This window comes from Scardinius erythrophthalmus, assembly GCF_964197995.2.
Source record: "Scardinius erythrophthalmus genome assembly, chromosome: 7".
In the NCBI taxonomy this organism is placed as follows: Eukaryota; Metazoa; Chordata; class Actinopteri; order Cypriniformes; family Leuciscidae; genus Scardinius; species Scardinius erythrophthalmus.
Genome location: NC_138227.1, coordinates 16,213,278 through 16,241,026, shown reverse-complemented (window position 1 = coordinate 16,241,026; position 27,749 = coordinate 16,213,278). Strand labels below are relative to the sequence as shown.

The 27,749-nt window shown below is 39.3% G+C and overlaps 2 protein-coding genes across 3 annotated transcripts in view; both read left to right on the top strand.

The window, feature by feature from the left end:
* timm50 (translocase of inner mitochondrial membrane 50 homolog) overlaps positions 1–15,783 on the top strand; it is a 37,900-nt gene extending 22,117 nt beyond the window's left edge. Inside the window, exons 5-11 of one of the 2 annotated variants that reach the window (XM_081370334.1) lie at positions 4,545–4,603; positions 4,691–4,810; positions 6,905–7,009; positions 7,810–7,908; positions 14,198–14,354; positions 14,447–14,553; positions 14,639–15,783. In XM_081370334.1, the coding sequence (XP_081226460.1) occupies positions 4,545–4,603; positions 4,691–4,810; positions 6,905–7,009; positions 7,810–7,908; positions 14,198–14,354; positions 14,447–14,553; positions 14,639–14,737 (746 nt within the window). In that variant the 3' untranslated portion in view covers positions 14,738–15,783. Of the gene's footprint in view, positions 1–4,544; positions 4,604–4,690; positions 4,811–6,904; positions 7,010–7,809; positions 7,909–9,397; positions 9,731–14,197; positions 14,355–14,446; positions 14,554–14,638 lie in introns of those variants that run through there. The other variant, XM_081370335.1, reaches the window with a different exon arrangement.
* A 5,339-nt stretch (positions 15,784–21,122) lies between these two features.
* Positions 21,123–26,773, top strand: dlc (deltaC). The gene is made up of 9 exons (XM_081370425.1): positions 21,123–21,410; positions 21,507–21,740; positions 21,841–21,898; positions 22,023–22,280; positions 22,657–23,018; positions 23,104–23,320; positions 24,473–25,154; positions 25,239–25,353; positions 25,450–26,773. Exons 1-9 carry the CDS (start codon positions 21,360–21,362, stop codon positions 25,453–25,455), a joined length of 1,983 nt encoding a protein of 660 aa, XP_081226551.1. The 5' UTR covers positions 21,123–21,359; the 3' UTR covers positions 25,456–26,773.
* The last annotated feature ends 976 nt before the right edge of the window (positions 26,774–27,749 follow it).

Below are 27,749 nucleotides of genomic sequence, written 5' to 3'. Positions count from 1 at the left end.
TGAATTATTTTTGTTATGAGATCATAGAGACTAAAAATAAGTTGTCTTCTCTGTTTGTTTAAAACCTTGGAAACCGCTTGGTTTTATACTTGTGTTACTGGTATTTTTGAATTGGAATTTAACGACAGATTCACCCATCACTTGGGTCTGATATCTGAAATGACAAGTGTAGTCTTGTTTGAGGTGGTACAGTGTGACTTCAAATGTGTCAGGAAGGAGGGGTTGTTTTGCTTGAGCTTATACATACAAAGATGTAATCTCCAACCAATCGCAACAACAATAAACTGGAAATAAAAAAGGATGGTTTGTGTAACATGCTCAGGTGTGAAAGCTCAATTTTCGTTTAAGGCATTGCACTGTTTTATTCTGTTCTCCCTTTTTAGTCTGCATCTCAGAAACTTTAACTTAAAGAAAAACTTTTTAAAAAGTCTGTAACTAATGGTAACTATATAGCGTCTACGCCAATAGATGATAATGTTCTGTTTCCTTCAGAAATAATTCTAATATACTGATTTTCTGCTCAAGAAACATTTCTTATTATTGTTGAATACAGTGATATTTTTATACAGGACTTATTGATGGACATAGTTCAAAAGAACAGCATGTAGTTGAAATGGAAATCATTTGTAACACTATATGTTCTCACTGTCACTTTTTTTTCTATTTTTTTTTATTTTTTATTGGTTACTCCAATGTCCAGATGCATTCAAATACAGCCTCAAACATACAATGAGGGACAAAAGGGAGAAAAAGAAATCCATAAAAAAAAAATATCACTTCGGTAAATATACACAGTAGAGTAGGGAATAAGGAGAGGTTATTAACATGGTGCCAAAGAGTTGTCCACATCTGCCAAAAGTCATTAGACTTTTGAAGTGTATCAGAAGTGAGATTCTCGAGTGGTAGTAATGCAGATATTTGAGACATCCACATTTTGAAAGAAGTGCGGCACCTGAGGGAATGACCACAGCAACTATATATATTTCTTTGTCAGATAAACCAAAATTAAAAACATGTTTAGCATGAGAGTCAAACATCGTCTCCACTCTGATCGATAACAGATGCAATTTCAAAGAGAAACAAAATCTTGTAGGATGTAGTAGTTACGTATTTTGGACCAGAAATGGATGATTTTATCACGGTACCAAAAGCAGTGAAGAAATGCACAGTACCAAAAGCCGTGAATTTACAATTAACAATAGAATTTAATGTAAATTAGAATTTACAATGGTGTGTGAGAGATTCTATTAATGAATTTATAATAAAGTTTGTGAACCCCCAATGAAGTACACTTAAGATACTAATTGTTACATATTCCATGACCTAAATTCTTTTCCCAAACTCTCTAAAGAGGAAGTACATGTGTCAGACAAAGCACTCACCTAAAGGATTATTAGGAACACCTGTTCAATTTCTCATTAATGCAATTATCTAATCAACCAATCACATGGCAGTTGCTTCAATGCATTTAGGGGTGTGGTCCTGGTCAAGACAATCTCCTGAACTCCAAACTGAATGTCAGAATGGGAAAGAAAGGTGATTTAAGCAATTTTGAGCGTGGCATGGTTGTTGGTGCCAGACGGGGCGGTCTGAGTATTTCACAATCTGCTCAGTTACTGGAATTTTCACGCACAACCATTTCTAGGGTTTACAAAGAATGGTGTGAAAAGGGAAAAACATCCAGTATGCGGCAGTCCTGTGGGCGAAAATGCCTTGTTGATGCTAGAGGTCAGAGGGCAGAATGGGCCAACTGATTCAAGCTGATAGAAGAGCAACTTTGACTGAAATAACCACTCGTTACAACCGAGGTATGCAGCAAAGCATTTGTGAAGCCACAACACGCACAACCTTGAGGCGGATGGGCTACAACAGCAGAAGACCCCACCGGGTACCATTCATCTCCACTACAAATAGGAAAAAGAGGCTACAATTTGCACAAGCAGATGTATGACCACCATGTACCCATCCTCTGATGGCTACTTCCAGCAGGATAATGCACCATGTCACAAAGCTCGAAACATTTCAAATTGGTTTCTTGAACATGACAATGAGTTCACTGTACTAAAATGGCCCCCACAGTCACCAGATCTCAACCCAATAGAGCATCTTTGGGATGTGGAGGAACGGGAGCTTCGTGCCCTGGATGTGCATCCCACAAATCTCCATCAACTGCAAGATGCTATCCTATCAATATGGGCCAACATTTCTAAAGGATGCTTTCAGCACCTTGTTGTATCAATGCCACGTAGAATTAAGGCAGTTCTGAAGGCGAAAGGGGGTCAAACACAGTATTAGTATGATGTTCCTAATAAGCCTTTAGGTGAGTGTATATAGCAGATATTACTTACTGTCGCTTTTGATAAGTTTAATGCATCCTTGCTTTAAGAAAAGTATATATTTCTTCATCTTACTGACTCCAAACGAAGTTAACATCCCTCTGGTAGTCTACACAGTGAACAGTTGTATATGGGTCTTTTAAATATGAACATATTTAGCTGTTTTAATATTTAAGTAAGGCTTTGATGATATATTGGTCAACTATTAATTGTGATTATTTCAGTTTGGCATGAAGAATGATTCAAAAATCTCCAGTAATATTGTAGCATTATAGTTATATGGAGCAAAATATTAGATGTGTTTTTATTTTTTGCGATTTTTTTTTTGTTTACATTACATTAACATTGTGTTTAGAGAACCTCCAGTTCTCAAAGCAAACAAATAGCGAGCTGTAGATCATCCAGGAAAATTTAGCACAGGCCTGGTACTCTATCCACAGATCGGTTAGGTCCCCATATGACAGCAATGAGAGAAGGGCTGCACCTAAAGACCACTTTTCACAGCTGCAGAAAGAAGCGATTGACAGGGAAGAAAAAAGCAAGAGGCTCCCAAAGAAAGGGATGGAAGAAAGGCAATTGAGTAATGGCCTTTGGCAAACTAGCGAAGCATATGCTAACCCAGTGCAGGATTAAAGGAGGCCTTTGTTGTGTCCAGAGGCCTAGCCATCGATCTTCCTCTCCCTCCCTCCTCGCCTGAGACTCAGTGGACATCCCTCCAGAGAGACACAGACCCTCTGTGAAGCAACAATGGGACTCCTCGCCATTTACACTGACAAACAAGGTTAGCACAAGAGACTCTTCAAAGCGCACCCAGTGGTTCCCCGCTTCTCCGGTGTCGTCTTGGATCAGTCTTGGTAACGGTTCTTGCAACTGTTCACCCTTTGTATTGATCTTGGACTTGTGGAGAAGGAAGGACTTATGTTGGGACAGATGTGTGCCAGTTTGGATGGAGTTAAACAGACGACTGGGGTCGATGTGAAGAGGATAAACTTTCTCTAAACAAATCTCTTTAGAAAACACTACAAGGAATACTGACAACCCCATTCAAAGGTTTGGGGTCAGAATTTTTGTTTTTTTGGGAGAGGAAAAAAAAAAAGTTCTTTAATTCAGCACTTTCGGTCATTATTAACTCGCCTACATGTTATTCTACTTATCTGTTCACATTTACAATGTGCCACAAAGTTAGAAAAGCACCATAAAAGCAGCCCTATAAATAATATATTTATATGTAATGTCTCTGATTGTTATAAGCGCAACGAAATTTAAGTCATTATTCACTCTCAAATAAAGTGCTTCATCCACCTCAGGTGCCATGTTTGATTTGAGATCTGCATAACGATGTGCTTGTGGTGTTTTCATTAAACAAATCTATCGTATGGCTTCAGAAGACTTGAGGTATAGTGCATGGACCACTTTTACGGAGCTACTATTCCTTGTTCAACAGGTGTTTTGTCTAACACAGCTACGTTTCTTCATTGATCCATTACTTTTCAGAAACAAAGCTGTGATGCTGATATCATGTAAATGGAACCTACTCACACCACCACTGTCTCTCTTCAACATAAGTATGATAAGGAGACGTCCGTCTCGTCTCGCTCATTAGCCTCAAGGGAAAGCTTATTCCATTGGAGGCTGCCAACAGGCACATGCTCCCTCAAAGAGCACAAACACTCCCCCTCCAAACTAATCCAACAGGAGAAAAGGAGGGATAGGGCTGGAGGAGAGGGTGTTTAGGCAGTTTGTGTCGTCCCTCCCCCAATCAACCTCCTTCCTCGTGCCCTGATGTTGTTGATGGGCCCCTTGGCGGGCTGGCTGCCTTAACAGACGCACAGCGAGCCAGGCAGGAGGCGCATGGAACCTGTGTGCCGCAACTTTATCTGTCCATTCTGCCGCTTGAGGTGGCATATGGCATGTGGCGATTGGAGGGAGCTAAAGCCATGAAAATGGGGCTAATCACTTCAGTTTGAATGATGTGGGGATGTTGAATAGTGTCTTGAAGTTACCATTAGTATTTGATGTGCTTACGTAGTTGTTATCAGTAAGCCCTAAACCTTTTAAAATGACTTAACATTTAATATTTGCATTTTATACAGTAAGTTGAAGACATACAAAGAGCTTAAAGAAACAATTTTTACTTTTAATCATGAATCATTTTTTATCGATGTGGCTACACCAGTTGATAATTTATTTATTTTTTTCTTCCTCTAGATGTTCCCGTCATCCAGCAGCTCAGAAGAACCTTCAAATATTTCAAAGATTACCGACAGGTTAGAGGATACAGAAAATAAACCCCATTTGTATCCTCACAAGTAAGAATCTGAGGTACCAAATGTTCTCTTTCTGCTTCTCTGTAGATGATCATCGAGCCCACAAGCCCAAAGCTTCTCCCAGACCCACTGCGAGAACCCTATTACCAGCCTCCATACACTCTAGTGCTGGAGCTCACCGATGTCCTCCTCCATCCAGAGTGGTCGGTAGGTGTCACAGCTCAATTAATGTAACCAAGAGAACATTTGAGGATCAAGTAAGGACCAATGTACACTACTGTCACTTTTGATCCTGAGCTCCAAACTTTCTACTTATCAAAGTATGAAATAAAAGATATCATGGTTTCCACAAAAATATTAAGCAGCACAACTGTTTTCAAGATTTAAAAAAAAAAAAGATATATTAGATAATATTAGAATGATTTTGATTTCTGAATGGAATCGGATCGTGTGACACCCGAAGGCTGGAGTAATGATGCTGGAAAAGCTTCACTTCAGAATATATTAAAATAGAAAATATTGCTGGAACTGACTATTTGTTTTCCAATCAATTAATCTATCGAGTATTTTTCGATTAATTCGAAAACTTTTTTTTCACACTTTATCACATAAATACCTTTCTTTTGTTCTCTGATTTAGAATACGGCTTCCATACTGCATGTATAATAATTATAAAATATCGAAATGCTGCTTAAAATAGTTTTAGGTTGAGTTTAGAGTGTCTACTGCCCTTCTAACTGAGCCACTTTGAGCTGTGGGACAAAGACTTTGCATTCTCAGAACTCTATTTACCATAAAATGACTCTTAAATCTAGATTGTTTCAGTCTGCTTGATGCAAGTTCATATCATTAGACACTAGATCTCTGGTAAAATCCCCCATAAAAGTTTTGCTCCTAATTGCAGGCCTAATGCTGTTCCAATTTAAACACAGCTGCAAGCACTCTAGTATATTTTGTACATACTCTCTACGTGCTGTGCTGTATAGTGTGTATATTTGTGCACTCAGATCCCATCTGCAATAAAGTGTCTCTATTTGATTTACTATTAAACGACCCTTTGTCACCTATCTGTTTATTACAAACTTTCCTTATCAATTCCTGTTAATCACATGAGGCCATCTGGAATGCTGTTTTGGGCGAACCACCTGTCGCCTCCCTTACCTGCTCCCTCCTTCCCTCTGTTCTCTCTACCTGGCCAGCTGTGAGGGAAGGGCCACACAAAGGTGACAGGTGGAGCATAGCCTACCTGTAATCTGACACACCTCAGCAGACTGTTGCCGTGGCGCACGGCACAGTGATTTTTGTTGAACCTCAAGTGAAGCTTTGTCTGTGACTGTACTCTTGTTTTTGGCTTTGTTTGACATGTACACTCCGATTAGGTGTTCGGTGCCAGATAAAAGCACAATTAAAGTATCTGTTACTCTAAATGATACAAAAGTAAGAATCCTATCTAAGTAAAGAAGACTTAGTTGAGTTTGATGGTAAAATGCAACTTCAGCGACTAAAGGCATATATTTAACGCAGTCAATTGACGTAAAATGCTGCTTCCTGCTATTCCTTCTTTCTACTGACTAATGATCGGAATAGTCAGGCTTCCAGTAAATTTTTGAGAAAGACTCTCTAACTTCGTTTATTCATAAATGTATTCCAGATGGGCCGTCTAAAGATGTTTGATTTCAAATAGCAATACTCGTGTGTAGGCAAAACATTTCGTTAATGGCATAAGACGGCCAGCTGTTGGCTGCTTTAGCAGACCTGAGGCAAAAATCTGTTACATATTTCCTTTTTTAATTTTTTCCTCACTTTAACAAGGAACTGACTGCATTAAAATAAATGCACTGTATTTTGAAAGGAAAATATATTCACTATCTTTCAAAAGGTTGGGGTCGTTTAAAAAAAAAAAAAATTCAAAGAAGCTATTCAAGGCTGCATTTATTTGATCAAAAATACAATAAAACCGTAATATTGTGAAATATTATTACAAATTAAAATAAGTGTTTTCTATTTTAATATTCTATAAAATGTCATTTATTCCTGTGATGCAAATCTGAATGTTCAGCATCATTACTCCAGTCTTCAGTATCACATTATCCTTCAGAAATCATTCTGATATGCTGATTTGCTTATTATTATCAGTGCTGAACAGTTGTGCTGCTTAATATATATATTTTTTTTTCAGGATTCTTTGATGAAACGATTTATTTGAAACGGAAGTCTTTTTGTAACATTATCACTTTTGGTCAGTTTAATGCAACTTTTTTTGAGTTTTAATGTTTTATGGATCTCCTCTGCCGCCTCTAGTTGGCCACAGGCTGGCGTTTTAAGAAGAGGCCTGGCATAGACTATCTGTTCCAGCAACTGGCCCCGCTCTACGAGATAGTCATCTTCACATCAGAGACAGGCATGGTGAGTCTCAGTGGTGGTGAGGACTGTTTACCACAATAATACCATTACGATTGGCTTATTTGTTTTCGCATACACTGTTTCAATTGCAGTTAAAAGGAAAAGTTTCTTGAACCATGCTTGGCATTGAACCCACTTATAATAGATGCTATTTTGGATACAGTGGCACACCTACCCTTTTGTTGATTCTACAAACACGTCGTCTTGTGCTCAAATATAACGTTTCCCAAATGATGCCATTAGTGGGACCTTTATGCTAAGCTTCAGTCTGCAAGTGTTTGTGTGTGTCTGTTGGTGTGGCACACTTGTAAAGTCATGCAAATGAGCCTTGTTTTGTTTGAACTGCCTTTTGCTGCTGGTGTTTTGTTTTATTCTAAACAGTAAAGTCAGGTCAGTGAAATAAAGTCAGTTCAGCTTTTCAGCAGATTTTTTTTTTTTAGAACAACTAGCATTTGTAATGTGTGCTTTTTATGGGTAAATTGGATGTTTAGATTTCTTGATTTCCCCTGCATGAAATTTAACTTCACTTACATTTACATTTATTCATTTAGCTGACGCTTTTAACCAAAGCGACTTACAATTGCTATATATGTCAGAGGTCGCACGCCTCTGGAGCAACTAGGGGTTAAGTGTCTTGCTCAAGGACACGTTGGTGTCTCACAGTGGATTCGAACCCGGGTCTCTCACACCAGAGGCATGTGTCTTATCCATTGCACCACCACCACCCCACTTAAAGACAATCTCTCATTGTAAAACATAAAAATGATTCCTGAATGCTGCAATGTGTGTTTGTGTGTGGGCAGACGGCGTACCCCTTGATTGACAGCATAGATCCTCAAGGATTCGTGATGTACCGGCTCTTTCGGGACGCCACACGCTACATGGAGGGCCACCATGTTAAGGTAAACTTCAGTCTGCTTGCCTATATATCTGCTTCTCAGTATCATGCTTTGTTGGTGACGTGTGCAAACTCACTCTCAGTATTTAGGACACTTCTCTGTTCTTGTAAACAGTGTCTGCCACTTACCGTAAAATCCAGCTGTCTGGTATTTCACCCCAACAAGTTGTTTGAGTCACATCAAAATCATCAGAGATAAGCAATATGTTGCAAACCAAGAAGCTGCTTTTTTTGACCAGATGTTGTGTTTTCTTGTACAGATGTTAATGGTTCATCTCAACAAAGACAACACGTCTTGGGGAAATCCATTTATAGTTTCAAAATGTTTGCTTTCATGCTGCAATACAGATTTAGTTACATACATTTGCTAATTTCCTCATTTATTATAAATTGCTCTGAGTAAAGCTCCTCCATGTGAATGTAATACAGTATGGTCTGATCTTATTGCTCAAGATCCCGGCCCCATGGGCCCCCTCTCCTGAGTGACCCGGGCAACATTATGGCGCGATGCCCCCCGTGTCTCTGCTGCATGCCGTCCTTCTGTTCGCCCATTGATTTCCCCACTGCTATGTCCTTATTCTTTTTTTTCTTTTCTCAACAGCCCAAGACAATAGCAGTTTCTTCCCCTCCTTCTCTCCTCCTCCTCCCTTCTCTCTTCTCAGGCCTCATTAACCTTCTGCCCCCTCCTTTTTCCTTCGTTAGGCCGTCCGCCGTTACCTAAACTCTCTCCTCATTAGGCTTATGAATGGTGCACATCTAACGCTTAAGATCAAATTTGCAATTGCATTAGTGTACAAATTAAATCAGTTTTTAGCATCCTTGGTTATATTACAGTGTCACATGTTGCTGGAGGGTATTATAGAATTATTTTATTCTTTATACACAAAAGTTTCAGGTCTTTTCTTTTTAAATAATTTAATACTTTTATTTAGCGATGATGCATTCAATTGTTCGAAAGTTACAGTAAAGACATTTATAATTTAACAAAATAAGTTTATATTTTACTTTTAAAACGAACTTTTAAATGGTGGTGTATAAAACATTCTAAAGGTATTCATTTAACTCTGTGTCCTTAAATACATATAGTTAAAATACTAATATTAATATCAAGATTTTACATTGAAACTTGTAGAACATGTTTGGATTGAAACAAATTAAGCAAAAGTATTTTCTAATTTTCATTTATTAAAATGTTTCCACATAACTGATATATCCAATATTATTAAAATTCTATACTCTTTTGTCTAAATAAAATAAGTAGATCATTCACCAAAGTGCATTTAAGCATCTCAATATAATAATGTGCAGTCATGAAAAATAGATGATCATTTTGAGATTTGAACAGTGAACAGTGTTTTGTTTTTTTAAGTGAACAGCCTTAATTGTTAATGTGCAGAATTGAAACAATTTTCTATTCTTACAGTCATGCTACTTGGTAACTGCTTAGTGCTCTTACAGAAGTAACAGTGTATGCATGCGTATTTGTGCAATAGGTCTTCACTCCGGTCACATTTCACCACTGCCTGTCTGGCCTTGTCCACCAGACCCCCATCAGGCACTCTCTCTCCATCCACCTTCTGCCAACACAAGTTTATTTCACTCCGCTTCACCCTCCTCTCCTCTCCTCTCTCTCCCCTCCCTCACCTCCCATCTGGCCCTCAGAAGCGGGAGGGGGGAAGGAGAAAACAAATGCAGTCGAATGAGTTTTCCTTCTGAAGAATTAAGAAGGAAAAACGTAAAAAAGCTGCAGATGAACAAGAATGAATGACTAAAACGGTTAGTTACAAAAACGTGAAATAAGAGTAAAACTGGTGACATGACAATAATGACACTGAAAGCAAATTCTACAGCGCCATGATGCATTTTGGGCCAGCATGAACTTGATCGCTTTGAGTGATGCATGAAGGAAGAGTTCCCTGGTATTTATAAGAATCTCACGAATGCGTTCACTTTCCCAGGATGGCCTTTCTGTTGGGCCCTATGATTTCTGCAATGCAGACTGAATTGTGCAATATCACGGAATTTGGCAAATTATGGATGAGTCAATCAAAAGTAGGGCTGTAAACGTAAACAAAACATGAAATCTACATGCTGTGTGAATGAGTGGCACAGTTTCATCAACAACATGTACCGTTTTTTCCAGCCTATAAGCACACAAAATATACACACAAATACACGTGAAAAACAATACAGTTCTAGCAGAGGTGCCACTAGTGTGGCCGAAACTACATACTTTACCCTAAATGAAATGAAGACTAAACAAGCTCGTTGCCCTGAGCTGGAGGAGAAAGCTTGCAGAACAGCTTTCTCCTGCGGTTGAGTGTGTTACTGTACAGTTATGTTTCGTAAATTCACTTAGGCTTGGCATTTATAATAAAAATTGTTTATAGAAACACCACTAAGTTAGGTTATGCACTACTATTTTACATTATTTCTGAATGTAATAAAATGCGACTTTACAACGCAATTTTGTGTTTTATGAATTTAGTTAATTGGACATGCTTTTTGAATAATACAATTTAAAGGTAAACTATGTAACTTTTGGCCCTCTAGCGTTTAAAAAAAATACTGTATGCATTTTGCGGAAGAACATTGTTTTGGTTGTGCTTCAGCTCTGTGACTGTGCGGATGAATATGGTTATCCTACTGCTCATAAAACATGCACTACTAGACTTAAAAGATATAACCAGTTTAGATGGAAAGGATCTCAAGCTGACTCGCAATACCCTCAGTTCTCGCTATCTCTGAAAAGCCAGTGTTGATTCTCGATTTATTACGAGCTCTGTGACTTGCTTTCTCATTTACCAGCAAACTCTATTCTGCAGTTTTTTGGGGTTTTTTTCTTAAAAAGGGGTGATTTCCTGGAGGTTTGAGATTTAGCATTCTCCATGTCAACCTTTCTCGCTCGTTGTAACAACTAACCTATGGCACCCTTACAACCATACACGCGTTAAAGTAACCCGAGCGCATGTATGCAATTTCTGGCAAAAACCATCCCGCCCCAGCCTGGCTAACGTCAGACCTCGTCTCATTGAGTCGTGGTCTGGGAACCACATGTTCATTTTCTCGTATTTGAGGTGTGGGTTACGAATGCCCAGAGCTGTTTATTGGGCGCTACGAATGTCTATCAAATGCGCCTGTACGTATCTCATAGCTAATCATTTCAATTATACCAGATGACGTATGTAATTCGACGAGGAAGACGACGATGGGTCAGAGATTTATGTGTACACACGATGGCGTTCAGCTATCACTATCTAAGGCTGCATCGAAAGGTAACTTCGCGCCTGCTGCCATGTTGGATCCATAGATATAAACAAACTGCTTCGGTGTGTCGCAGAGACGTCGTCATCGTCTTGCTGCTCCCTCCCCGTTCTGTGATTGGTCCCCTCGCTGAGGTGAAAATCTGGTCCATGGAATTCAGGCTGCCTAGCAGCGTGAATAAAATCGCGCTGCGCGCAAGGCAGCATGGGGAAACCCAGGCTAATCCCGCCCGGTCATAGATATAAAGTTAATAGACTTACAGAATCAGGGTCAGACAAAAACACATTTTGGAAGGATTGATGATGTATTGACTCGTTATTTAAATTTAGCTCATTTTGAAATATTGAAAATGGAAGAAACTGAATTTGTGGAAAAATATAACTGATTTGATTGGGCCCTACCTTTCTGTGAACTGTTTCATACAGATATGACACCAGTAGATGCTTCTCCCCTCCCCCAGCTGAGGTCCTCAGCACAGATAGGGGGGCGAGCTGGGCTTTGATTGGCAGGTGCATAGTGTGGCACGTGCGTATAGTCAGCGGCACGCTTCCTCCGGCTCGTGCTCCAGTGTTTTACCTGGGGAATTGAAGAGGCTGTTTGACTCGGCAACATGACACTCTTATGCCCAGCTGCGTTACACAGCTCTGCTCACACACCCACACTGAAGATCAAATACACACTAGCTACGTAAAACGTACTAATTATCGTTCAGTTTCACATTTTGAATGCGATTTGGGCGCCATTAAGCTCGCCTATTGCTATAATCCATAAAAATCTCATTATTTATACATGCACGCTCATACACTCAATAACAAATACACTGAAACACACACTCGCACTCCCGGTGGGGTTTGGGCGTGTCTCATAGGGAAAGCAGATGCGGGTAATTTATTGTAAATGCTACGGAGTGTGCCGCCGTCAAGAGGGCTTTCCTTTCGGGGCCCCTCCATCTCTCTAGCACACGCAACTTTTTCAGTCTCTCTGGGGGATGCAGATGACCTCAGTGATAGAGAGAGTGCAGCGTCCCTGTCCATCTGCTCTGCAGGACCACCACTGAGACAGCTGGCCCGGATAGAGTGTGTGCGTGTGTGAGCGAGCGAGAGAGCGAAAACTGGGGGCAATGGGCTGGTGTTAAGTCTTTGCACCCCTCCACAAATGCATAGGTGTAAATATGGTTCACATCAGTGTCACACAAACGTTTGGGGGTGTGAGAGGTCACATTTAACCTCAATTTGTATGTATAGCTGTGATAAATAGACTCAGACTGGACCTATTTTGCTAGATGTCAGGCCATTTGAAGCAATAAGCAGCAAGAGGTCAAGAGTTAGGGGTGTTTTTGGAATTTAAGTTACAGTACCACACAGCCTCAAATGTTTTTTTTAAACGTTAACAACAGCAATATGATTAAAGAATGCAATGTTCAGCATATATACAGATAGATAAAAAATATTAAATAAAATATAAAGAATATAACATTTTACAAATTTGTCTGTGTATGTGTGATTGCCCAGCCAAAAAAAAGTCGCTGTTTGGATTTAAATAGGCAAATGCTTAAATGATAATTCCGGTATTTAACACTTTGAATCTATTTTGTAGTTTGTTTTGGATGAACAAGAGTGGTGGACAATTTTGACAATGGTTCCTGTCTCGACTTTTTGACTGTTTTAGAATTGCCCATGACCGCTTTAGAATGGGAGTCTATGGCCATGCACAAACATGTCCTTAAAACAACCCTTACCGTTCGCTTTCAAAACTGTGCAACTCACCGAGTGGTTAGTGGTGTTCGTTGATGTTCCAAAACAAGTAGAGTAGCGAAATACAGTTTCTGTCGTGTTTTATTTGGCATTTTGTAAAATCCCATTGATTTCTGTTGGAGGACTTATTGCTCGTTGATATAACTGCGCTACCGGGAACAGAAAAGACGCTTCAGACTCAAATATCGAGCGGAAGTTTTTACGCGGTTGTGAGGTATCTGAAAAAATAGTTCCACTATAGAAAAATAAACGGATTTAAATCATACATTGCGCCGATATATTTGTTTTTAATCATCAACGAACACCACTAACCACTCGGTGAGTTGCACAGTTTTGAAAAAGAACGTTGTGGGTTGTTTTAAGGACATGTTTGTTCATGGCCATAGACTCCCATTCTAAAGCGGTCTTGGGCAATTCTAAAATAGTCAAAAAGTCGAGACAGGAACCATTGTCAATTTCATTGTCCACCACTCTTGTTCATCCAAAACAAACTACAAAATAGATTCAAAGTGTTAAATACCGGAATTATCCTTTAAGAGTCAATGATTGGGTCATTATTGCAGTGATTATTATGTTTCTAGCATGTTATATGTTTGGCAACAGTTCTTCTAACCCTAAAGCACCTTTTCACACAGAGCTATTAAATGGCGAAAACAATAGATCCCTATGGAGCTATTCACACTGGGCGCGATCAATCGCAACACGACAAAGTGAGATTGTTTTTTTTTTCTCGACCAGTGTAGATTTTTTTTCTTTTCTTTTTTTTTCTTTCTCGTCGCCCCGCAATGAAACAAGCCGTCCAATTAGATTTGAGCTTACCCAAGCTGCTGCTACAGTGGTACCAAACTTTATTTATCTTAATTTACTTTTGTATGTTGTGCAGCGGATGAGGTTAATGCCAAATGGGAAACCTTGGAGATGCTCTGAAAGCTTCGTTCGTTGGCGATTCGCTTAGCTTTATCGAGTCACACTCAGTGTGAAAGGGCCTTGATTGATGGAGTGTGTAGTTTTTTTTATTTCTTAAACAACTACATAGGAAGACACATCATCAGGCTCAAATAGTGAAAGAATGGTTGGGAGGGAGCATGAAGAATCATTTTCACACATGAATTGGCACCTCTGAGTCCAGACCTTAAATTCACCTCTTGATGGAAATGTTGTTATCAGTTTCTGGTCAAGATCTTGTACTGACAATGCACTAGACTTTCAAAGAAATTAAAGTCTGAACAATTATTTTAAAAATGATATTCACTAATGACTTTGTTTGTCTTGCAGGACGTGTCTTGTTTGAACAGAGATACCTCCAAAGTCATTGTGGTGGACTGTAAGCGAGAGGCCTTCGGTCTACAGCCTTTCAACGGTTTGGCGTTGTGCAAGTGGGACGGCAACTCAGAGGATCGCACGCTCTATGACTTGGCTGCCTTCCTTAAAAGTGAGTATGCATGTGTGGGGCAAATAGATGTTGTCAGATTGTATTGTATTGTTCATTCGTACAACTCAATTGACCTTCTATATGGTGTGTAGCTATTGCCATCAGCGGAGTGGAGGATGTGCGTTCAGTATTAGAGAACTACGCCCACGAGGAAGACCCCATTGAAGCCTTCAAAAGAAGGCAAGCACAGCTTGCACAGGTACTCATCACATTTTCTTCTTCCCTGTCAGGTGTCACATTTCGTGGTGTTTGCTAATATTGCATGAATATTTTTGCACACACAGGAAGAAGAACAGAGACTTTCGGAGCTTGCGCAACAGAAGAAACAGGGAATTTCATTAGGTACCATCGCAGGTCGTTTCTGGTCTCGGAAACAGCAGTGAGGACTCGTCCTGCTCACACCCACCTAAAACGGTCCCACCTCGACTGTGACCAGCCATTGAGATGAAGGTCATAGTCAAACAGGTGGGCAGTGTATGTGGGCGGGAGGGGAGAATGGGACCAGAAGGGCATGTGTGGAAAGAACATCCAATCGGCTACACTGGAGGGATGCTACCTTGTTACAGGGATTGGGATAGGAGCGAGCGACTCCAAAAGACGTTTCATTCCTGTGGAAGATAGCACTTCCTGGACAGCAGACACAGATACGGTGCCCTCACTTATGATCTCACTGATTAGAAATTGTTTCAGGGTTGTAGGACTTGTTCTTGTCCACTTCTATGGCTCCCTTATCTCTGCAAGAGCAAAGAACTGCATAGCACCACGTGAACTGAAGAATTGATCTTGTTTCCATCATGTAGGCCCCATTTTAAACCCATAACTGATGCTGTTGGCAATAGCCTGATATTAGACTCCCATAAGTTCTGATCATGACACGGCACATGAAGCAAAACCTTGGATTTGTGTTCATGCTGCCAGCAAGACTGTCTTTGTCATGGTGATTCTGTTGCAGTGTGTTGAGGAGAACCTCTCAAATAAAGCGAGCTCAGTCTGGTGCTATTTCAGAAATGGCCCATCATGTCTAAGGATGTGCTTTGTATTGCTTAAGTTGTGAAACACCCAGAATATCTCCAATAAACAAACTATAACATAATGTGTGTGATGTGTGATGTCATGGTATTTTATTTTCAATGCTGAAAGGTCTTATCCAGAGCAAATCTGCTTTCATCACCTTTAATTGTGTTGCTTTAAATTACAAACTTGTACTGTAGTTTATCATGAATCATAATTTGTTATATATATTTATGGCAGGTAGTTAAATGTGGTCCTGAAGTAAACACATACTGTAATGTAAAAATAAATAAACACACTGCCTTTTTAACACTGCATTTTATGGTTTTATTTATTATTTGTGCCTTTTATTATTATTTTTAAAGTGCACTCTTTTAGGCCTTTATGTAAGTAAATAAAAAAAATAACAATTGCAGAGAAATTAATGTGAATTGTTGATTTTATTGAGTGGCTGCAGTATTTATTTCAGGAAACAAAGTGTTGAGATGAGAATTAATTATAATTGTCTTGCCATTTTCAAATTCTGTTCCGTGCAAAGGTCTTTGATGCAAAAAATAATAAAATCCCTTAAAAATATAATCAGACTTAAAATAATTAGATGGTTAAATGTAACTGATGGATTTGTTGCACATATTACAAATTCATACCCTACTGTAAAAGTATATATATTTGTGTTCCTTTTTCTAGTGTGAATTAGAATCCAGTACGAAATCAGTTTCTTTTACTAACACTCTAACTCGATCTAAGTGCACTTAAAATAACACCCAGTCACCCACATAAGGGTGATTCTCCAACTAGAAGCACTTTTGGCACTGTGAGTTTATGTAAAATTCACTCTCTTAAAACACTCTTAAAACAATCTTCCTAGCTTCATTCATTTGTCTTCTAACACAATATAACAGTGGGCAGTTTTAGAATTCCATGGATTATTATTATTTTTAACAGTTTTTCTGAAGAGCCATGTCATTTCCACCACTTTTCAATTTATGTATTTTATTACAATATAATATTGTAAAATTGTTATATAAGATTATGTATCTGTCAACAACATCAGTGGCTACCTAATCATGTAACAAAATAAATATTAATACTTCATGAACTTAATGCATTTTCATTTAAAGTTGCTAAATGCCACGGGTTGCCACGAGTTGGGATTTTTGCCTACAGCATCTCATTTTTACTCAGGTCTATGTTTATTATAAGTCACTCACACATATATTGTAAGTAATGAACTATTACTACTTATTTTAAAATACATTTAGATCCACATCATTGGTTATTCTTATATTTTTTCTTAAAAACTGTAGTGGTGGAAAGTGGTGGAAATGACGGTTTATGGTGGAAAGATTGTTTCTGTTTATTTTTACTTAAATTGCCAGTCCAAAATATTTTTAGCCATGTATTTTATTATTTAACATATATGAGTTGAACAGTATACCTAATAGTTTTAAAAATAATGATTACAAATGATATGCAAATTATATAAACCTGCTCAAAACATTCATATAAATATAGATAAATAAAAATACATTTAGAGTGTACTGGAATGGTGATATATAAAGTTCTCAGTCCAAAAGCACAAATATGTCATGAGAACATGCCAAAAGCGCACAAAAACAGCATATATCATGTCCAAATCTACGCCTCAAATTTCTCAGAGGTGGAAATGACGGAGGTGGAAATGACATTTTAGCAGTTTTTCTGCAATATTAGCACACCCTCATGTCAGGCTTAGCTACTTTTGGACTTATTATGTTGTTTACTCGTAATAAACATAAATACATTATTTTCATATTTGTTGTACATAATTCAACCGAACTACAGCCAAGGTGGAAATGACGCTGAATAAAAATATTCTGTATAAAAGCTTGACTTACCTTGATTTATTTTCTTGTGCTGAAGAGCACATGTGCCTGAAGTTTCATCTTCAACTAATACGTCCTTTTCACTATTATTTCCATGATTACCAAGTAAATAAAATATTTAAGGTGGATCTATTAAAGTGGATTTTGTTGAGGGAGGTGGAAATGACGGAAAACCTGGGGACAGACGTATTTCATTCCAAAAATAGTTTAAAATTATGATATACATATGGAATTTCGATGGTATGATATTATTTTATTTGTCCTTAAGACAAACATGTTAAAAAATATTTTTAAATCGATCCTTTAATAGAATTTTCTAACATTCAAAGAGGGCCAGTCTGGGTTGGGGACAAGCATAAAACTGCAAAATCTGCTAATAAACAGCCATGCAAAAGCATTTTTAAAAGAAAAAAGGGGCAAGATTTGGTGGTTACTATGATGTTGGAGCATGAACTTCATAATGACAGTTTATTTGTGCACTTGTTTGTTTATTTATTTACAAAAAAAGGCCAGGGACAACAAAAGTGCCTGTAGTTGGAGAATCACCCATAATGTGGACAACCTCTGTGACCGACCGATGCCCCAGCAGCACGCTTCACAACGCACACAATTTGAGTCAATTGGGAGACAGAATGCGAGGTGTTAAACTTTTGTCAATGTCACACCTTTGCGTTTGACAGACGCACACGTGCCAATTATGCCTTTATGGTAACCACTGAATTGCACGAATCGTCTGTCTGGCCTCTGCAGAGTAAACTAGTGAGTAAAACGTTCAAAAAAAAAAAACATGAGGGGACATCATTAATTTGTATTTAGGCCTATACAAACAGGTGAATAAACGTTAAATACACGTTGTCATATGACGTAACTGCAAAGTTTGATGAGCTTTAAATTCATAATTCAGAGTCGGACACGACGAAAGAAGTAACTTTAGTAAGATAAATTAATTCAGTGACCTCTCCGAGTGTTTTTGATTCATTTCAATTGAACCGGCTCGTGGGAGTCATTCGTTTGAGAACCAGATTCATTTAAAAGAAATCACTCATTAAAAGCCATTCGCCTGTGATTCGAAGTTTCGAACTACGCTGTTCACGCTGGCTCACTTAAAAGAACCGACTCATAATGGCAAATCGCACTGAATTTTGTTTTTAGATAATTTGAGTTCATAATAAGTAGGTTACAAAGAGTAGGCCTAGCCTACACTGATTATGTACAGCACAGTAGTGCGATGAACCGAAAGTCATACAAATCTATCAGTTCAAGTAGGCAAGCCTATTTTTTTAATGGTAGGCCTAACGTTACGTGTTCCGAACTCGGTTCTCGGAAAGTTTGTACAAATATGGCACAACTGTTTTCCCAGACCAATGAAATGAAGCTGCCAGTTGCAGAACAGATTTTTCCCAAAGGTGTGAACAAATGACATGCGAATTAAATGACACCTCCAAGCATCATGCACGTGCAGGCAGCCTGGGAACCGGTCTCCGTTGGGCACCGCGTGTCGCACTTCACACCTTGAAAGAGGAGCACCAATTCACATTTATGGACGCGCCTTCTGCCACTGGCTAACACCTCACCATAACTGTCGCCATGTGTCATTTCACCCCCATGTGCCAATCCTTCCCCTCCCGCCAGAATTCACTAGCACCCACAGGCACGCTTTATCCCAGCAAACGCGACGACTCTCGCACCGTTTGGATGTTAGACACGTGGATGGGAAAGTGTTAAACACGGGCGCGCAAAGCAAAACATCTAACGCTTAATTTTGTAAGTCGCAAAAGCGGGCGATGAAAATAGTGGTGACTTTATAACGTACCCGGGGGAAATGGGGCTGGTGTAAGTTTGATCTATCGTTCACCTATATCAGGAAACATCAGAGATGCAGCATGTGCGTCTTCGATTGAGCCAGATGGCTATTGATTTTGTGACTTTTCCCCGCTTTCCCCTCATCACTCTCTTTGTCGAATGAACATAATGGGCACACGACACCTATTTTGCCGAACATGTACCCCATAGCGCACATCAATACGAGCTTGGGCACGCGCACGTATCTCAGAATGGGGCCGGGTCAAAAAAAAGTTAAGTTTTCTTATTTTATTATGTGCCTAAGTTACGTTTAAAACTACTTTTTAAAAGACATAGCTGGAAATGTAACCACCTTAAAATGTATACATACAGCTAATCCATATCCAAAAATGAACAAAAAATGTTAAAATGCTAAAATGATTGTTGGACTGCAGCCTGGTTGTATTATTAATTTCAAAAATATACAATTGCCTTGAAATTCATGGAGGAAGAACATTAAAATGTTACCATTTTAATTTGGTTTTCAATTGCAATAGCTCGAATAAGTTGGTAAGTTGGAATTAACATTATATTGTATAGCCTAATGACGTGCTATGTATTGCATTAAACCACACAATCGCTGTATGGATAAAGTGTGCTATAAAGTGTTATTTACTTACTTTTCTTGTTTACACAGATAATAACTATTGTTTACGTATTCATCCTTGTGTTCATCAGAAGCCAAGAAACCAGACTGTCTTAATAATTGTCCGACAATAAATTAACAATAGAGGTCCTTCTTAACCCCCTAATCATGGTGCCGTCCAGTAGGCAAAGCGTGCCTGGGGTAAAGATGGGGCCAGCGGAGGCACGCGCTGCTCTCATTAGAATCACAATAGAAAATCACTAAAGCACGAGCAACAGTTTGGAACGCGTTGCATTGTTCGCGTGTCTCCTCTGTTTACCCTTAACATGAGCGACATAACCTTCCTTTCATACTCTGAAGTTAATGCATTTGCAAAAGGAATTTTTTTACCTGCAGTTCTTAATTTTGTGTTCCAATAACATTTCAGCAACAACTTGCTGTTGCATGCATGTTGTAGCGCATTCACTAAACTTTGAAATCATGAATGCCAGTTGGGGTTATTTAAATAAACTTACATTAGTAAAGAAGACGATACAAAATACCATATAGCCTACATTTTCATGTGTGTTTATAAATGAAGAAACCGAAGCGCAAACAGTGCGCAGGTGCAAGGATTATCATACAGCTGTAGTGAGCGAGTGCCCCCCTCCCAGCACACGTACACACACACTCTTACTGCAGAAAGCAATTATCTGCAATCTTAAATGCTCTGCGCACCCCCCACCATTTCACCCTCTTTACCAAAGACCTACAATCCAACCCCAAGATAACAAAAGACCCCTCCGGATCTTTCCAGGGCACAATAAAGCGCTTGCCGGTTTAACGACTCACACGCGTCAGAACAATTACAGATTTTAGAGCTGAATAAAATGGGATGAGCAGATCACCCCCAACCACCCCCTTCCGCGATCGGTGACGAACATTAATTCTTAAGACGAAAACAAACTTTTGGAGAATTGCGTGGCACGCGGCATCGAAAAATAATAAAATGTGCGTTTAGTTGGTTAAAGACATTATTAGCCATTAATTCGATTTTTTTTCTCACATCCTTAAAACTATGGCAAAAGGCACAGGATTAATAATAACACACCAGACAATTGTTTATATAAAAAAAATATTTTTTAAAAAGGGGTTTAGAATTAAGGATATTCCTATATAGGCCTAGCATTTAAAACCAAAAGTGATTTGGCGTTTGAAATCATTTGAAACCAGTGCAGTGTACATATTTAGTTAATAGTTAATATTTAATTTGTTTTCAACATTAGCCTACTTTTTTAAAGTTTCCATACGCCTGTGTTATTTACAGCTTATATTGTTCTGTAATATGCCCTATATCTCTTTTACTATGAAATGAACGTAAAGCGTCATGATGTACATTTTAAAGCACTTTTTATGAGTTTTTCCTTGCATAAGCCACGCCTTCTCTTGGCTCGCTATTTAAACCCCACGCGCACTCCACACTACACGAAAGGTAAACTGACGGGTCCAAAGTCTCCTGGAGCAAGAAATCGGTTTCTCTTAGATTTTTAGCTCCAACACAGACGACATTAAGATTTTTCAAATAGTTTAGTAATTTAGCTTATTGCATTTGATATTTTTTTCAACTACTTTTTTCTTTAAATCGTGGATACCACTACAAACATTCATATCGGATTACTCTTACAGTCTGCTATCGTTCAGTAGCAGACAAGAAGATCCAAAATGGCTTGTGTTTTATTAACGTGTTTTTTTATTTTGATATTAGCGCACCAGGTGAGTAGGCTATTTCACATGTATTTGAATGTAAGCCGATTCTTTTGACAAGTGTTTTCACGGTGCTAATCTTAGTCCTGTTTTGTATTTCCATAGGCTGAATCATCCGGTGTGTTTGAGTTGAAAGTGCACTCTTTCACAAGCACAAGCAGTGTGTGTAAACTGTCCAGCGACTGCCAGATCTTTTTCCGCGTTTGCCTGAAGCATTCACAAGACATCATACTACCCGAGCCGCCGTGCACTTACGGCACTGGAATGACAGACATATTCAGCGCGGACTCCATCTCCAGCAGTGCGCATATTCGCGTGCCTTTTAATTTCAAGTGGCCGGTGAGTAGCTCAAAATCAGCCTTAAACGATTCACTATCACTTCTTATGTAGGCCTATGTATGCATGCAAACATATTCAACAGAGTTTTTTGTCATTACAGGGGATTGTCTCGCTGATAATCGAAGCCTGGAACGCAGAGTCTACTGACCAGTTAACAGGTATGCGCCCTCACCTGTTTTTTTTTTTTTTTTTTTTTTCTTCTTCTTCTTCTTTTTTTCAGTAGTTAACATTTGTTACGCCTATTTCTGTATTTAATTAACACATATTTTACATGCATTTCAGAGAATATCAACAACATGATCAGCCGTTTGGCCACCAAACGGCGACTCGCTGTCGGCGAGGACTGGTCCCAGGACGTGCATCTCGGAGAGCAAAGCCAACTGCGCTTTTCTTTTCGCGTCGTGTGCGATGAATTCTACCACGGCGAGGACTGCTCGGGTTTCTGCCGCCCACGCAGTGATCCGTTCGGCCACTTCAACTGTGACGCCGCTGGAAACAGAATTTGCCTGCCGGGATGGAAAGGCGAATATTGCGCAGAACGTAAGTGTATTCAAAAACAGAACGTAAGTGTTTTTTCGAATGTTGTGCATTATTATGTGCACCGCAGAGATCATGAAGAAAAAAGAAAAGAAAAAAATCGCGGCCAAGTTCAACGGTTTCCACATAAAACTCTAAGTTAGCTTTTGTTCACTGTAACAATAGAAGCAAAGAGCATAATTTAACAAGGACACGCGTTGAAACCTAATATGCTCTGCCTTCCGTGAAAAAGGCGGCATGTGTTTCTTTTGTGTGTCCCCCAGCTGCTTAGTTTAGTACTTAACAAATACTTGATGTGCCTGAGCCTCTAGAAGGGGGGTTGTTTTATGATGCCAGTCATTCTAATGTCCCCCTTTTTCTCCCTCTCCCTTTTAAACAGCCATCTGCTCGTCTGGCTGTAGCGAGGAGCACGGTTATTGTGAGGCCCCGGGTGAGTGCAAGTGCCGCCTCGGGTGGGAGGGCCCCCTCTGCGACGAGTGCAAGCGATACCCGGGGTGCCTGCATGGCACCTGCAAACAGCCATTTCAGTGCACTTGCAAGGAAGGCTGGGGCGGCCTGTTCTGCAACGAGGATCTGAACTTCTGCACCAATCACAAGCCCTGCATGAACGACGCCACCTGTACCAACACCGGCCAGGGCAGCTACACCTGCATCTGCAAGCCGGGCTTCAGTGGCAAAAGCTGCGAGATCGAGACCAACGAGTGCGACAGCAATCCGTGCAAGAACGGAGGCAGTTGCAATGTAAGCAGCCGGTTACGACACTATACGCTTGAGTCTTGTCTTTGCTGGAGCTCGAACGTTAATGGCTTTTGCTTTTTCTTCTCAGGACCTGGTGAACGATTACACCTGCACATGCCCTCAAGGCTTCTATGGGAAGAACTGCGAGGTCAGCGCTATGACCTGTGCCGACGGACCCTGCTTCAATGGAGGAACCTGTACAGAAAAGGGGACCGGTGGCTACTCCTGCCGCTGTGTTGCCGGTTACATGGGCTCCAACTGTGAGAAGAAAATCGACCGGTGCAGCAGTGACCCCTGTGCCAATGGTAAGCACATTTTAATCTTATCTTTAGTCATAAATGCTAAACATTCCAGCAGTGGTGGACAGTAACAACATATTTTTACATAGTTACTGTACTTAAGTACATTTTTCAAGTATATGTACTTTATTGGAGTATTTTTATGTTAGGGAAACTTTACTTTTACTTCACTACATTTTATAAAGGCATGTCGTTCCTCGTTATTTTGAACTGAAGAAATCGTCACCCGCTCCGAGACATGATACAAGTTTCGTGGAACAAGCTGATTCTTCTCATTTAGCCTGTTAAATCGGTTCGCAAATCGCACAGAATGATTCATTTGTGAATTGGACTGATCCGATTGCATCTGTCCTCGAGTCGACAACTCACTGATTCAAATAATCCGGTAAGAGCGAGCCTCCAGTTAACAATTCACTGAATTTATAAGTCAGACTCAAAACGAGCCAAGAACGTGATCCTCGGAGATTGATTGGAATTTTATAACATAATGTGTGTTATACGATATATCATGAAATGATAATCATATTTAGGTCACGACTGTCAGTTGTTTGTACATTAAATCTGCTGTAAAAGGTGAGGTGTTTAAGCCCATAGTATTAAATGCTTGAATGAAAGATATAAAGTATAGATATAAAGATATAAAAGTATAAATTTGCTAAATAAATATGCATTCATCAAACAGTACTTTTTAGTACTTAAGTACGTTCAAATTCAAGTACTTTTGTACTTTTACTCAAGTGAAACTGAAAAGGACATAATACTTTTACTTAAGCAAAAGTACAGATACCCTAATAAAAGATTACTTAAGTACTTGATTTGTGTACTTTGTCCACCACAGCATTCCATCATCCTCCATCTCAGGCAACTTGCTGATCTTTCAGTTTTGTTTTGTTTTGAGATGCATCCACAGTGCATGACGTACTAGTCATGCATGATAGAAAAGACGCCAGTGAGGCTCTTACACTGATATGAATGGCGAGATAGAGCTGTCATAAAGCAATAGGCCTTTATTAGTCTAAAGAAATCACCATTGCATTCCCAAGGGTTATAATTGCTCTGGTTTACTCCCTTGCCCTTATTCAGTTCACCTTCCCTAATTTTTAGGCTAATACGTTAACATAGTTTGTGGTTTTAACATCCTCTTTGGTTTTTTTAAAGGTGGCCAATGTCTCGATTTGGGTATCAGACTGACATGCAGATGCCGCCCCGGCTTCACAGGCTCACGTTGCGAAATAAACATAGACGACTGCGCAAGTAACCCCTGCCAAAACGCAGGCACCTGCGTGGACGGCATCAACGGCTACACCTGCTCATGCACGCTTGGCTTCTCAGGCAAATACTGCAGCGTCCGCTCTGATGCCTGCAGCCACATGCCCTGTGAGAACGGAGGGACCTGCTACACCCACTTCTCCGGGCCCGTCTGCGAGTGCCCACCAGGTTTCATGGGAACCCGATGCGAGTATAACGAGAAGCCCCCTGTGACCAGCCCTTCTCTTCCAGCGGCCATGGTGGTGTCATTTACTCTAGGCCTCATCACTCTCACTCTTGTGATCTGCGCCGCCGTCGTGGTGCTGAGACAGATGCGACAAGACTGCAAAGTCACCTCGACCACCGTGCGCAACGACCTGGAGTCCATCAACAACCGCGTCTCCTTGAACCCGTCCTCGACATTAGGTAGAGAGAAGGAGGCTTTCCTCATTCCTGGTGGTCCGTTTAAGGTGTCCAATAAGGACGTGGCATTCAGATGTACCACCGTGGACTCTCAATCAAATTACAAGCAGAAGATGGTGGACTACAACCTGAGCATTGACGAAAAACCTACAAACAACAAGTTAGACATGTAAGTTCGTGTTCATGCTTTTTATGTTGATGGCGTGTTTTTATTTGATGTGCAAATCTAACGTTTATGTGTGCTTCATTTCAGGAAAAACTCTGAATCGACATTGTTAGTTCCACCCTTGAACTATCCGAAAGAGGGAGTGTATCACCCTGTGTACATCATCCCCGAACACATAGAACAATGTGTATTTGCTACTGAGGTAAGCATCTCCAGACAGTTTGATATTTAAGATTTCAATGTGATGCTTTCAAAGAACGTACGTTAATAGTTTCCTTCTTTTTTCGTTCTTCTTCAGGTTTAACAGTATTTTTCTATCTGGAGTCCCTTAATCACCAGAGGGCCCGACCCCCAAAATGTTTACAGTCTTAAAGGACAAAAGGAAGACGTGAAGAGAGACTATATTATATCTGCATTATATTATTTATTTATTCATGCTGCTCAGTAAAAGGACTACTTTTTGATATGGACATTTTGCGAAGACAAAGCAAGAGACTTGAAGACTTGCATTATTTGCACTACTTTCTTTTCCTCTTTTTTTTTCTTTTTTTTTAAACGACCCAAATAGAATTTATATATATTTCATCATATTTAAAATGTACATAAAGAACAAGAACTCTCTGGAAGAGCTGAGAAGAAACAAGGATTCATTAATCACAGAAGCCTTGAAAAGGAAGAAAGCAGACATCCTGAAGTTCATCTCGCTCTATAAATCACACGAAGCCCAGTCAATCAGCCTTATGGGCAAAGGAGGTGCAACTGATGGATCTGGAACTGTGACCGTGGAGTATTTTATTATTTACATTTTTTTCGGATATGGTTCGAAATGCTATTTATAAATGGATCTGTGATGATAAGCAATCAAAGTTATCGAAACAAGCTGTTTCGGCTGTGAACAAATGTCTTGGGAATCTACAGTTTATTACGGCTGTGATTTTACTTAGTGCCTCCAATGGATTTGACTATCAGTGATGTTCACTCAAACCAAACCTAATCTTGATTAAGTGCCTCGTCTTTTAATGTGTTATAGCTCAATGAAGAAGGTACTCCTTAGAAACACTAAAAAAAACTAACTTTTTTAACTACAGGAGTATGTTTTTCAACGAGAAAATGACTTGGGTTCAAATTGTTTAAACAGCAGTGCATGATGGATGTTGTTGTGTACAGTTTTCATCCTGTCACCGTTCACTGCTGCTAAGCTATTTCCGACATTCCCAGGGCTGGAAAGGACCAGTGGGTTCAAACTGATAGCCTCATCATTGTCAAGATTTCCTGGTTTTGTGAACCTCTGCATTAAGGGTCTTTTTCAAAAACAAAAACGTATCAAGAGTAGAATTCTTTCTTTTCTTTTTTCCTTTTCCTTTTTTTTTTGTTGTATGTGGCATTTGTTTCCTAATAGTTTTTTAAACCATTTAAACCAAAATAGATACTTTTATATTTTATATTGTCATTCTTAATTTAACAATGCAATATTGTACAAAATATTCGTACTATTTAATTGGAATGTAAATAATTTGTATTTATAAAAGATAAATGTATATATGTTTATGTATTGTGCCTTTTGTCACAAGGCCAGAAATATATATTTTTTCATACAATAAATCCTGAAATAATTTACTTTGTATCATGACTTGTTTTTCTTCATATGAAACTGATATCGGTTATTCCAGGATGGATTTATTCAAACTTTTATTTTGAATCAGATTAGACTTGTTTTACCGCCTATGGTATAAATGCAACATCCAAATAACTTATAAATGAATGTTATACCCTATATGATTCAAGGTTTGATCACTATTAGAAAAGGAAATTATCTAAACAGCTGTAGTGAACAATTTTCTAGTCAAATTAATCAGAAAGAATTCCAATATTAACTTCACTAATTGACATAAAGTAATTATTGTGTTGTATAATTAGTCTGGCAGCCAGATTTGCTGTTAGCAGCTCTGGTCAGAGCAGTACAGATGAAGGCAGAGAAAATTGTGAAGGGTTATTAATGGTCCTCAGACAGGATCACCTGCCATTCACCCCCCATTCTTCCTCTTCCTCCATTCAAAGACAGAAGCCGGGGCTTGAAAGGGGGGAGGGAGGATTGAGCTGCTCTCGCTCTCCCTGGGGAGCGTTGACATGTGGGCCCAGCCTGGTCTGACACCTGTCCTCACCACCAGCCCACAGACACTCAGATTTGTCTCTGTACAGAGACCCACCATTAAGATTTTCTATTTATCACCCCAAAACTCTCAAAAATGTATAAATAATTATAGAAACATCCTGAGTCAACTGATCCAGAAAGTCTGCATTAAATAAATACATTTATGAAGTTTTTATTTATTTCAAATTTATGCTGTTCTTTTTAACTTTCTATTCATCAAACAAACATATTATGCAGAACAACATTGATAATGGTAAGAAAATATTCTTGAGCATCAAATCAGCATATTAGAATGATTTCCGAAGGATCATGTGACACTGAAGACTGATAGTAATCAGGAATAAGTTAAATTTATATTAAAATAGAAAACAGTTGTTTTAAATTGTAATAATATTTCACAATACTACTGTTTTACAGTATTTGATTGGTTTAAGAGACATCTTTCA

Bases quoted from the DNA above. Each gene is read 5' to 3' on its own strand.
- dlc (XM_081370425.1), top strand. From the start codon at position 21,360: ATGGCTTGTGTTTTATTAACGTGTTTTTTTATTTTGATATTAGCGCAC. The intron at 21,741-21,840 runs GTGAGTAGCTCA...TTGTCATTACAG, and splicing joins CTTTTAATTTCAAGTGGCCG to GGGATTGTCTCGCTGATAAT. The intron at 22,281-22,656 runs GTAAGTGTATTC...CCTTTTAAACAG, and splicing joins AGGCGAATATTGCGCAGAAC to CCATCTGCTCGTCTGGCTGT.